Source organism: Argentina silus (genome assembly GCF_951799395.1).
Source record: "Argentina silus genome assembly, chromosome: 5".
In the NCBI taxonomy this organism is placed as follows: Eukaryota; Metazoa; Chordata; class Actinopteri; order Argentiniformes; family Argentinidae; genus Argentina; species Argentina silus.
The window spans coordinates 6,773,727-6,785,251 of record NC_139659.1 but is presented as its reverse complement, the minus strand read 5'-3'; the positions used below and the strand labels follow the sequence as shown (position 1 = coordinate 6,785,251).

General features: G+C 45.6%; 2 protein-coding genes across 4 annotated transcripts in view; both read right to left on the bottom strand.

The window, feature by feature from the left end:
- Positions 1 to 503: 503 nt before the first annotated feature.
- rilpl1 (Rab interacting lysosomal protein-like 1) lies at positions 504 to 8,733 on the bottom strand. Of its 2 annotated transcripts, XM_083670367.1 has the most exons (8): positions 8,217 to 8,733; positions 6,422 to 6,569; positions 5,294 to 5,412; positions 4,858 to 5,103; positions 2,596 to 2,750; positions 2,372 to 2,476; positions 1,694 to 1,781; positions 805 to 867 (listed from the first exon to the last, which is right to left on the bottom strand). In XM_083670367.1, the coding sequence occupies exons 1-8, from the start codon at positions 8,502 to 8,504 to the stop codon at positions 862 to 864; spliced, it is 1,155 nt and encodes a 384-aa protein (XP_083526493.1). In that variant the 5' UTR covers positions 8,505 to 8,733; the 3' UTR covers positions 805 to 861. The 2 variants fall into 2 exon arrangements, with proteins under 2 accessions (XP_083526492.1, XP_083526493.1); XM_083670366.1 differs by lacking the exon at positions 1,694 to 1,781 and having other exon boundaries at positions 504 to 867.
- A 399-nt stretch (positions 8,734 to 9,132) lies between these two features.
- hip1r (huntingtin interacting protein 1 related) overlaps positions 9,133 to 11,525 on the bottom strand; it is an 11,278-nt gene continuing 8,885 nt past the window's right edge. For both annotated transcript variants that reach the window (XM_083669497.1, XM_083669498.1), the window contains 6 exons: positions 11,379 to 11,479; positions 11,093 to 11,198; positions 10,856 to 10,979; positions 10,614 to 10,675; positions 9,660 to 10,274; positions 9,133 to 9,460 (listed from right to left, as the gene is read on the bottom strand). In XM_083669497.1, the coding sequence (XP_083525623.1) occupies positions 9,425 to 9,460; positions 9,660 to 10,274; positions 10,614 to 10,675; positions 10,856 to 10,979; positions 11,093 to 11,198; positions 11,379 to 11,479 (1,044 nt within the window). In that variant the 3' untranslated portion in view covers positions 9,133 to 9,424. The remainder of the gene's footprint in view (positions 9,461 to 9,659; positions 10,275 to 10,613; positions 10,676 to 10,855; positions 10,980 to 11,092; positions 11,199 to 11,378; positions 11,480 to 11,525) is intronic.

Genomic DNA, 11,525 nt, shown 5'->3' with positions numbered 1-11,525 from the left:
GCTGCCTCTGAGGACATGACTACCACAAGGTTAAGAGGATCAGGGACAAAGTAAATGTCTTTTCTCTGGAGTCTGCCAACATTATTTTCAGCGTAAAAAATATGCCAATGTATCTAGTCTCTCATTCATAGTTTCTTTCCTCTCCTCTCTCACCTAAAATGACCACATGTGGTACTTGAGCCATGGGAGTGCTCTGGGATCCTCTTCTTAAATCTCTCAACTTCACCAAACCTTCTCTCCACAACATACCTACCAAGTCTGACTCTCTCTCTCTCTCTCTCTCTCACACACATACACACACACACACACACACACACACACACACACACACACACACACACACACACACCTACCTACCTACCTACCTACCTACCTACCTACCTACCTACCTACCTACCTACCTACCTACCGAACCCCTGCCAGTTCTAACAGACACAACGCTGTCTGTGCATCACTCTAGTTCTCAAGGGTTTCACTTTGGGATAAATCAAGGTTTTAGGAGGTTTTACTGATTTCTAATGAGTCTCACTCAAGCTGCCGAATTCCAGCCTGTAACCCCTCCCCCTCAGTGAGTCCTGCCACTTAATGCAGATGATGTTTCAGAAGGTGGATTGCAGTGCTGTGGGTGTGCAAAAGCTGACCGTTACGATGCTTTAAGTGCTGCAGCTCACATGGTGGACGTGAGGTGTTACACCAGGGTGTTCTGAGTGATGTCATCAAGCGCTGTCCAAAGACTACATGTGTTGCAAAGCCTCCTGGGCCTGTTCTGTGTACACGTCCTCTTTCCCTGCCCACGAGTCAAAGCTCTCATCAAACTGTGCATTCCGCTGCGAGTTCCTCCTCTTGTCTCGTGAGAAGAAGCTAAACCTGTGAGAAGTGAGAAGAAGAGTGAGACAAAAAACAAGACGTGATAAAATAGTACTGTTCACTTCTCATGACATGTAAATGTGACATATGAGAAATGTCTTTATGTGAAAAAATAAGGTATACACATTTATACATCTAGATTCTAGAATATAATATTGAATATTGTAATCCAGTTACGAAAAATTTAATTTGACGAATTTAATGGCCACATCATCCCATGTAAACAGATGTGTTATAGCCATACCAACTTATACCAAGGTCAAGATACATCTTAAGAGTCTTCCTTTGCTTGTGTCTGTCCTCTCCTCTGCACAGATATGATCAGGATAGGATGCAAGATAATAATGGATGCCTCTCTGGAGTTAGCTTTCACTTGTTATAGATTAATGCACATGAAGGACAGGAGACAAGGAGAGGAGGCCACTTAAGATGCACCTCAGATTACACAGTTCAGCCAGCAGCTGTGTGAGTTCTAGAACTGAAGGCAACTCAAAAGTTCATCAGGGTGAATGTTTTAAAAGTCAGAATAACAGGAGGAGAGTTAAATCATTAGGTATCATCATAAAGTGTTAGAGGACCGGAGAGAGACGGGACACAAAGTGAATATCCTCTATTCTGACTGGCTGATTCTCACGATCTACAATCTTTCCACTGGGTGATTAGTGATTTTGATAGACCCACAATCAGCCAATCAGAATTCTCTCATCTACCAAGGTGTGGGAGGTTCCATGCAACAGCAAACACATGCAGGAGAGCGTGGGGGTGGGAAGGTGTATTAGCTTAGACAGTGAGTGACTCAAAGGCCAACCAATTAACAGGGTCGTACAAGAGACATGAGACGTCTGATTGGCTGTAAAGTGGGGTCATCTGGAATCAACCCAGCTGCCACCATCGGCATTATGGCTGTGAAGATCCTGTCACACAGAGGTACACACGCACACACACAGACACGCGCACACACACACACACGCACGCACACACACACACACACGCACACACACATGGAAAGAGGCACAGACACGCAGAGAGAGAGAGATAGAGAGGGAGAGAGAGGGGGAAGACAGGGACCACATCAACCACAGACCACTTCTCTTCTTGTATCACCATTCCCCTCCTAGCTCACCAAGTAGAGAGCTACATCTCCTTTCTTCTGTGAGATGTAGCTGTTAAGTTTTTGCAAAGATGGTTCTGGGATTACTCTAAACCACATGGGATGAACCAAAGTCATGCCTTAGTTGATTTAGTGTAAGTTGTCAGACCAAGAGGTGGATGCAGACACATCAAAAATGCCTCTGAATGTTAAACTAAAGAAACCTGTCAAATCAATACGCTGTCCCCTTGACTCAACATTGAACTGGTTGAGAATTTAGTGTATATTATAAGAATGTGCTGGACTGTGCATTTAAGAGCACATCTATTGTGTGTGTGTGTGTGTGTGTGTGTGTGTGTGTGTGTGTGTGTGTGTGTGTGTGTGTGTGTGTGTGTGTGTGTGTGTGTAACATACAGGCGTTTGATTCCAGACTCTTGCTGTATGTTGGGTCGGGGGCGAGCTCTCAGCTCAGGGGAGGGGGAAGGAGTGGGGAGACCAGTTTCATCTTCCGCCTCCTCACTAGAGAGAGAGCAAGAAAAGTTATCACTCCATCATCATCGATACGACACCTTTCTCAAACTCAAAGCCGTCTACTGCAAGCTAACTTACCTGTTTCACCATTAATGTTTAACACCTACCTTTTGTAGTAGGCAATCTCCTCCTGAAGCAAGAAGACTTTGGCCTTGAGCTCGTTCCTTTCATGCAGGACATCCCTCAGCTCCTGCAGGGTGAACCTCGGTCGGTTTGGGTCCTTCGGGTCAACACCTGCCGTGTCCTCATCACACAACGCCTCCTAGTGGGATGCAATACATTACCCAAAGGAAGTAATGAAGGAACTAAGGAAGGAGGGAGGGAAGGAAGGAAGGAGGGATACCTTATATGTGAAGTATTGGAACACAGCAGGCATGTCCTCATCACACATCGCCTCCTGGTGGCACACGAGGAGAACTCCAAGTCAGACACTGGGGTCTTGTTCCAATACCTCTGAAATGCATCCATCTTTCCTTCCTTCCAACCATAACTGCACCTCAGAAATTGGGTCCCGTTCCTCCAATACTTAGTAAATAGCAACCTCAGACACTTAGGCCAGGTTCCAACACTTTAAAATGCATCCTTCCTTCCTTGAGGTAATAACTGATTTGATGTGGACTACATTAGCTCCCTCTCATCTGGTCTGGAACTGGCCATGTGAGAGCAAATTAACAGTAGTAATCTACATTTACATTTACATTAATCTACCCTATCAGCGTTTCAAGTCAGTGCAGATGAAGGAAAGGTGTCAAGGAGACTAAGCCATATTGGAGACTATAAATATGCACTCTCAAGGTTGAAATGGTGAAAGCAATTTGGTGGAAACCTTGCTTTCAATCACTTAGAAATCTGTGATAACCTCTAGGAAGGAAGGGGGGAAATGATGCATTTTTGCAGCTTTTGGAAACTTCATAACAACTGAATGCATGCAACAAGCTGTCAGAAGTCTTTACGGTGAGTAGACAAAATCCAAACATATGCTCTAATCGTGACATGCTTAATGTAGTGTTCTGAATTTGGGTTCTGTTGATGCAAACATACAACACACTCTACCAACACTATTAGTCTGTGTTGTAGGGGGAAAGGGAGGGACCGGACTATTCTATGTGCTGTTAAAGGGTTGTCAGAGCAGTTTAGGGAAATCATGGCAGCAGTAGTTCAGTCTGACCCAGTTGGAGCTCCCCCCACGTCCACACACACACACACACACACACACACACAAACAGTTGGCTCAGGGACATATGGCTCACACATGCCAAGTGTAGCATGTACGACCACTCTGGGAGTGGCAAACACACATACACATTCCCTCTCTCTTCCACCCTTTCCCTCTTTATCTCTCACACACTCACAACAAACATTCCTGTTTAGTAAGGTCGAAAAGGGTCACTACCAAGGTTTTGCTGAATCAAAAAACATAGTCTTCAACATATAAATCCATAACAAAACCCACACACATACAAGTCAGTGTAGTATCATTTCAAATCTGTGCTCTAGTGGTACCACTATCTACAAGATGCCTTTTAGGGAACGGTGCAAGGTGTTAAGAGGCACAACAAACACTTTGTATGGGGGTAGCTGACACTACTGTGTTACCCATAGCAACACTGCCTCTTCCTCCACCTCCTCATCATCATCATCATCCTCATCCTCATGGCCCTCAAGGCAGGGGGGGAGTGACGGGGGACGTGGGGTGTTCTCATACCCCCCCAACAGCAGCTCAGGGGGGTAGGGTTTGTCTGGCCAGGCCAGACTCTCAGCCCCAGCCACCAGAGCAGCTTTACCAGGCTGGGGGAGGAAGAGTGACGGGATACAAGGTTTTATTCAATGTTCATTGATCAAGGTTAGTCTCATTGACATAGATTCTCTTTTTCAAGAGAGACCTTGGGGAGGGTGGAGGTCAGGGTCTTTGACACAGACCTCACCTGGGGAAAAATATGATGATTGGAATGGGAACCAATAAAAAAAACATTCAATATGGAAGTGAAGGCTATAAAAAAGGTCCTTGGCAGGTCACCTCTTGCTGTTCTGCCTGTCCTGCTTAACTTTCTGGCCAGGGGGGTTTGGGCTATTTCTGTCCCCTCATACGAGAGCTTTTCCAATGAGGAAGTAGCGGCCGGCTCTACAGGCTCTGACTCAGAGGGGTATTATAATAATAGATATCGCCTCAAGAGTGGAAGTAACTGACTCAGGCCTAGTCATACTGAACCCTGTTATACGCACCCAGGCTTCCAAGTAAGCCACTGCAGTATGTCTAGCAACAACCACAACAGTACGTCTACTTCTGTTCAGGGTGTCTGAGGTGTTACAGCAGTGCCGCTGTGTACCCCCCCCCCCCCCCCCCCCATGTATGTGCCTGTGAGTGTTACCTGTGCAGGTGAGGGGGGCTGTGGCGGAGGCTCCTCTGGGTCATGGGAGGCCGCGTCTCCCTGCAAGCGCTCCCGTAAACGTGTCACTTCCTGCCGGAGTGCACCTAGTTCTTGTCCCCGTGCCTGGGCTCCCGCCTCCAGTTCCACCTTCTGCCCTATGAGGGCTTTCCCCTGAGCCTCCACCACAGACATCTTATGGCGCAGGTCATGGTTGATCTTCATCAGACGAGACTGCTGCTGCTGGAGCTAGAAGGAGGGAGGGAGGGAGAGAAAAGGAGAGAAAGGAGTCGGGAGACAGGAGGTAAACAGAGAGAACACGTGCGAGGGGACACGATAAGAGAGGGACACAGAGGTAGGGAAAGAGACAGTTTATTGATCAAATCAATACTCTTAAATAAATAAAGACATCCCTGAGTGGAGAGACGGATCTCCTTACTGCCTCAATGTCCTCATTCTTGAGCGTGAGCTCGCGGTCTTTGGCTCGGATCTCATCTCTCTGCTTGTCCACCACCTCCTTCAGCTTCTTCATCACCTGACGCTCCCTCTCCGACATACCTGGCAACCCCAGACAGGACACACGTGAAAACACATCAATAACAGCCACCTTGGGAGGAGTGCAGGAGGAGGCATGTAAAAAAACATCTATGCCATCGAGCAACAGGGGGATGTGTATATACTTATGTCTCTGTCTGTGTGTGTGTGTGTGTGTGTGTGTGTGTGTGTGTGTGTGTGTGTGTGTGTGTGTGTGTGTGTGTGTTTCTTTTTGGACTAAATAAAAGCAAACACAATGACATGAAAAAATGAATAAGCCAAGTTATGATGAGCACAGCAGCAGAGTTCCTGTCTGTGAGCCCAGGTTGGGTTTTAAATAGCCCTGTTTCCACTTTACGCACACGTGCACACACACACACACACAATGCTAGATTTCTCTGAGGCAGATACGTGCAGCACAGAAATATACTGTGACATAGCCTTGAATATCAGTGTTGGGGGGAAATCAGGCCTCTAAACCTCAGTCCATGTTCATTATAAAAGTCTCTCCATCTTCATCAGTGAGTGTGTGTGTGTGTGTGGGGGGGGGGATTCTCCAGCAGGTGTGTGGGAGTACTGAGCGTGGTCTGTCCCAGTTCTCTCCCTCTGGGATGTGTGTGTGTGTGTGTGTCGGGGGGACTGAGGCCCCTCTATGACATCACGACAGAGCCACTCATGCAGTGACAAGGCTGGCTCGGCCTCAGACACAGAGAAGGCCTCCTTTGTGTGTGTGTGTGTGTGTGTGTGTGTGTGTGTGTGTGTGTGTGTGTGTGTGTGTGTGAGAGAGAGAGCGACACACACACACAAACAGAAAGCGATATATAGTTTCCTTTCCCCTGTACTTTCTCAGCCAGGCACAACAACAGCTGGATACCAATCAATAAAGCCCATACTCCCCCTTTATCTGCTTTTCTCCACACTCCCTTATTCATTAATCACATACCTCTTAATTCTACCTTCCTTCTTGTGACAGTCAAGGGTTTAGGGTTCAGTGTTAAGGTGAAGTGTAAGGGTTTATGTTTTTAATTCACACCTTCATGCCTCTGAAGGTCTTCCTCACTCATGGGGTCTTTGATGGACAGGTTCGTGAGGAGGGACTTGTTCTCTTCCTGCAGCTGAGCGATCTGCGAGAGCAGGTCTTGAGCTTCCCCTCTCCACACATCCTCAACCAGCTCCAACTCCTACACACAGGATTCACAGAGAGAGAGAGAGAGAGAGAGTTACAACACACACACATCTATCTCCATACATCCTCCACCAGTTGCAATTTCTGCACGCACACACGCACCTGTCCTTACACCCTCCACACATTATGCATACATATACACTTAAGGTATTGTTGGTGGGATTTCCGCCATATTTGTTGTCCTGAGTGGAGTTTCCACCATATTTTTGAACCACTTCAGTCATCTCTAAGGTCAGTGCAATAAAGAAGCCAGGGATAATAAGACATTGAGAAGCATTTTGACATTCTATCACTGGTATACAGCCAAGGTAAATATGTGACAAAAACCTGAAGACCAGGCAAAGGTGGAAACCTTCTCAGTAATGTTCACTTCAAAATAAGACTTTATTATGAGCTTAAAACAGTGTGCAGATATATTTTTCGGCAGGACACGAATTATACCCCACACAGTGGAAAGTTTACAATACCCTTGGTGTGCCTATATACTGTAAATGGTACCATATCAGGTACCTCATCAGTTATGCTTTAACCATACATTTTTACAATAAGAATCCATCAATAAAACAATATATATAATGTATATAACATATAATGTTATTATAACAATAACCATATCATAACAATGTGATAAGAATTCATAGGGACTAACCAAGTTTGTCTACGTTTATTAATATATATGTGTTACATATATTAGCTTTTGTATTGCCATACACATAGCACATCAACAGCCAGTGTCCTCAAAACTTGGGGCTGTGACATAGCCATCTCCTCCGAAATTAGTGTCTGCATGCTCGTGACTTCCAATAGTAAATAATCATTCTAATTCACCCTTCAAGCTGTTTCCAAAACCTTTATGAATTATTAGTTCTGTTTCTTATTCGTTATCATGATGATAAGTGAATCTGTGAGATGACCGTCACTTTAACGGCAGAGCACAAGACACATTTCAGTCAACCATTGACAGGGAAAACTGCTGTCACGAGCCCTGTGGCCATGAGCGTTTGAATAGCACTAATTCCAGTAGAGTAGAGCAGAAGACTCGTGTGAATGTTTCACATTAAAACCTATGCCTGAATGTTTGTATGACTGTTTCTGTGAGAAATGCATTTTTCCCAGCACAATTTCCTGAGAGCTAATAAAATCGAATTGAATTGAAAAGGCCAGGGTCTGCCGTATAAGCCGTATAGGTCAAGTCCAATAACAAATTAATTAACTACATTTCACGTGTATCTACCTAAAAACAGTACAAGTAACCTACTGTAGTGAACAACGATGTATTTAGTGGGCCTAACAGTATGACAAACCACCGCCGATCAAGCTACAGCGTTCCCATCTATCAGCTAGCCTACTCTCATTATATAATAGTCAACGCAGTAACACCGGGTGGACTTATCAGTCTACAATGTCATCATTATGTATCACAATGTCACAGCCCCAAGTTTTGAGGACACTGGCTGTTGATGTGCTATGTGTATGGCAATACAAAAGCTAATATATGTAACACATATATATTAATAAACGTAGACAAACTTGGTTAGTCCCTATGAATTCTTATCACATTGTTATGATATGGTTATTGTTATAATAACATTGCCATCTTGTTTTATTGATGGATTCTTATCAGTCCCCATTATAAAATGACCTTTTTATGCTTCTTCTCTTTCTCCATGCGGTCCATCCTCTCCAAGCGGAGTTTGTCCAGTTCCAGCCTCAGCTCATCGGTCTCCGGGCTGATGCAGTTGCGGCTCACCATCACCTCCAATATCTCCAGGACCCGCACCACTTTAGGCATTAGACGCGACAGAGCCTCGCAGCCATACTGGTCAATGATCCGCTCAAACTCCTGGCCCACTACCGCGGCTATATCATAAACGTCCATGACCGTTAAGTCAGCGACGTTCTTTTCCAACGCTGACCCGAAATCTTCCATGGCTGATTTTCTATTGAGTCCCCCGCTTTGGCCGCTTTCCGCAGTCCCTCCCTGTTCTCCTATTATATTTCCTTCGCCACAACAAACTTCCTTCCTCTGAAAAAAAACTATTGACTTTCGGCCTTACTGCTTGTTGTACGTCTATCTAAGTCACCTCTTAAACACCTTAGACATGTATTGATAACGCATTTCTACTTGTGTCGGATATTTTGAGCGTAGAATTTGATACATTTGATATTATCGCCCGGCGTCGTCCCATTGCGGTCCTGGCAGCGCGCTGTCTTTCTGTCCCGAATCTGTGGACAGATTGCAGTTTGCATTGCGCATGTCAGGAATATCAGACAGATGAGGTCGCTGCGAGGGTGAACGTGAAAAAAAAAACATGCGATCTGTAGAATAACTAAATCACCCATAGTGGGGAAAAAAGAGATTTGGATGTGATTTCAGTTTCTCTGACAGATTTGGTGCATTAGCCTGTGGTAATGACTCCGGGGAAACGGACAAGATTGCCCATAATAGAGACCACACATCAATGAAAGGCATGGACACTGTCTACTGTAAAAAGTGTGAAATATCAAACATGCACACAGTATAGGCTCTACATACAGGGGTAAACTCAGCATAATGTAACATCAACTTTTATTGTTAATTATTTACACAACAGCCATAATCAGTAACAGTAGAACACATTGTCAAATATGATTTATGGTAGAGCTGGGAAAATAGAACAAATTGTATCTACCTTCTGTAGCTTTTTCATGTATATAATAACTATATACTTCATACATACTATTACAGTGTATATACTTTACATTACAAAATCTCAAAAGTTGTACATGTTTATCATACATTACAAATTAAGATATTTAATCAGGAATAATCTCTCAGTCAGAGATCTTGAATTTCCCGAATATCAGGATTCAGGATTCTCCTGTTCCAGCCTCACCTCGTCTGAACTGCAATGGAACAAAATAAACAGAGATTACTAATGGCTGTGACAATAGCCAAATTCCAATCTGATCAGTTGTTCTCTGTCCGAGGCATTAGGCAGTGCCCATACACTTAAAACATGCATCCTTCCCTCCGCCCTTCACAGGTGACATGACTGTTGTCATTGGATTAGTGAATTTATTAGTAGTAAGGGCAGACTCTTACCGCACTCTTCAGCAGGGTTCCAGACTTATGGAAGATGGAGGGTTTCTTTGAGGCAGCTGCCCTGGAGGGTTCCGGACTGTTCTTTGGGGTGAGCTGGGGCTGGGGCTGAGGCAGGAGCTGGAGCCGGGACTGGGACAAGGGTTGAGGTTGGGAGAAGGTCTGGGTATGTGAGTAGGGTTGGGTTTCTGAGAAAGATTGAGGTTGTAAGTAGGATTGTGTTTGTGTTTGTGAGTAAGGTTGAGTTTGTGAGTAGGTTTGATCAGGAAGATATGATTGGGATTGTGAGTAGGATTGGGGCTGTGAGGAGGATTGGCTTGGTGTGTATAACTGGGGTAGTGAGTAAGATTGAGTCTGAGGTTGTAAGAAGGGGTTAGTTTGTGGAAAGCTCTGTGTATTTAAGTAGGGCTCTGTCTGAGAGTAGAACTGTGGCAGTGGGGTGGATGTTGGTAGCAGGTTGGGTGGAGGTGGGGGTGGGAAGCTGTCATCCTCCTTCACCTCCACCCCTCCCTCTGTGGGACTTGGGGGAGTCCCATTCAACTCATAGTGCTTCCTCCTTAGCTCGCCCAGACGAACCCGCTCTTGCTCAAGCTGACTCTCCAGCTCCAGGACTTTCACCTAGGGTACAGATACAACAACTAATGTTTAAACATGGTACATGTATATTTACACAAGTACTGTACTGTATGCTTCAAGCCCCATACACACACACAACTAGTCTATGGACGTAAGACACAAGCACAGTATGCCCACAGGCACAGCCCCATACACACAAGCAAATACCCACAAGCAAATACACACACACACACACACACACACACACACACACACACACACACAAACACACACGGAAAGAGGCAAAGGGACCACATCAACCACAGTCACCAACTTCTATAAATGGTGGGATATCCCCACTTCAACACAGTTTACAGTTGTCAGAGCCCTCCAGGGACGTACCTGAGACTCCATCTCCTCTGTCTTTAGCTTGGTCAAGGAGATACCAGAGAAGTCCATAGGGCCTGGAGAGAGGATGGGGAAAGAACATGGGTTCAGTTAGAATCAGTTTGGTTGCTTTCCCTCATATGTATCTTGCTGTCCCCTCTTTCCTTTATTTGTTTCCATCACTACCCCCCCCCCCCCCCCCCGCCCCCTTCTTTTTGTACTGTAACCCCATGCCCTCTAGCCCCTCCCCCCCTCACCTCTCCCAGCAAACCGCTGCTGGCCGTGTTTGGTGGAGCTCACTACGACGGCAGCCATGTTGTTGACGTGTCTCGAGGCCTGCTGCAGTGTGATCAGCTTCTTGTTGTTACGGTCAGCCTTCACCTGTAACCAGGGCAAATCAGAATATATCTGTCTGCATGTCTGATGATGTGTTCCTTAAGTTAATAAAAGCAGTCTAGACATTTGGTGTTTAGAGATTTTGTGTTAGCGTCTACCTTGGACGAGGCGACCAGCTGAGCTGTGCTGGCAGCGATCTCATGGGAGCAGACGATCAGCTCCTCGTATTTACCCCTGTCAGTCACTACCCTGTCAGCTGAGTCTCTAAACAGGGGGGAGAGAGAGAGAGAGAGAGAGAGAGAGAGGGAGAGAGAGGGAGAGGTTAACAAGGGTCAACTTGTTCACTTGATGTCAACCTCTGGTATTATAGGAATAACATGATCATATGGCTTGTGTTCCGGTTTGGTTGTAAAGTAGTCTTTTGTATCTCCTGTCTGTACTTACAGCATCTGTGTTGCGCCCCAGCCCACAGCCTTGGAGGCAGAGATGAGCCCCTCGCTCCAGCAGGAGTTCTTGGCGTAGAACTCTTTCACCGACGCTGCTCCCTGTGGAGAAAACACGTCAGCGTCGCCCATGTGTGATGTGCACAGT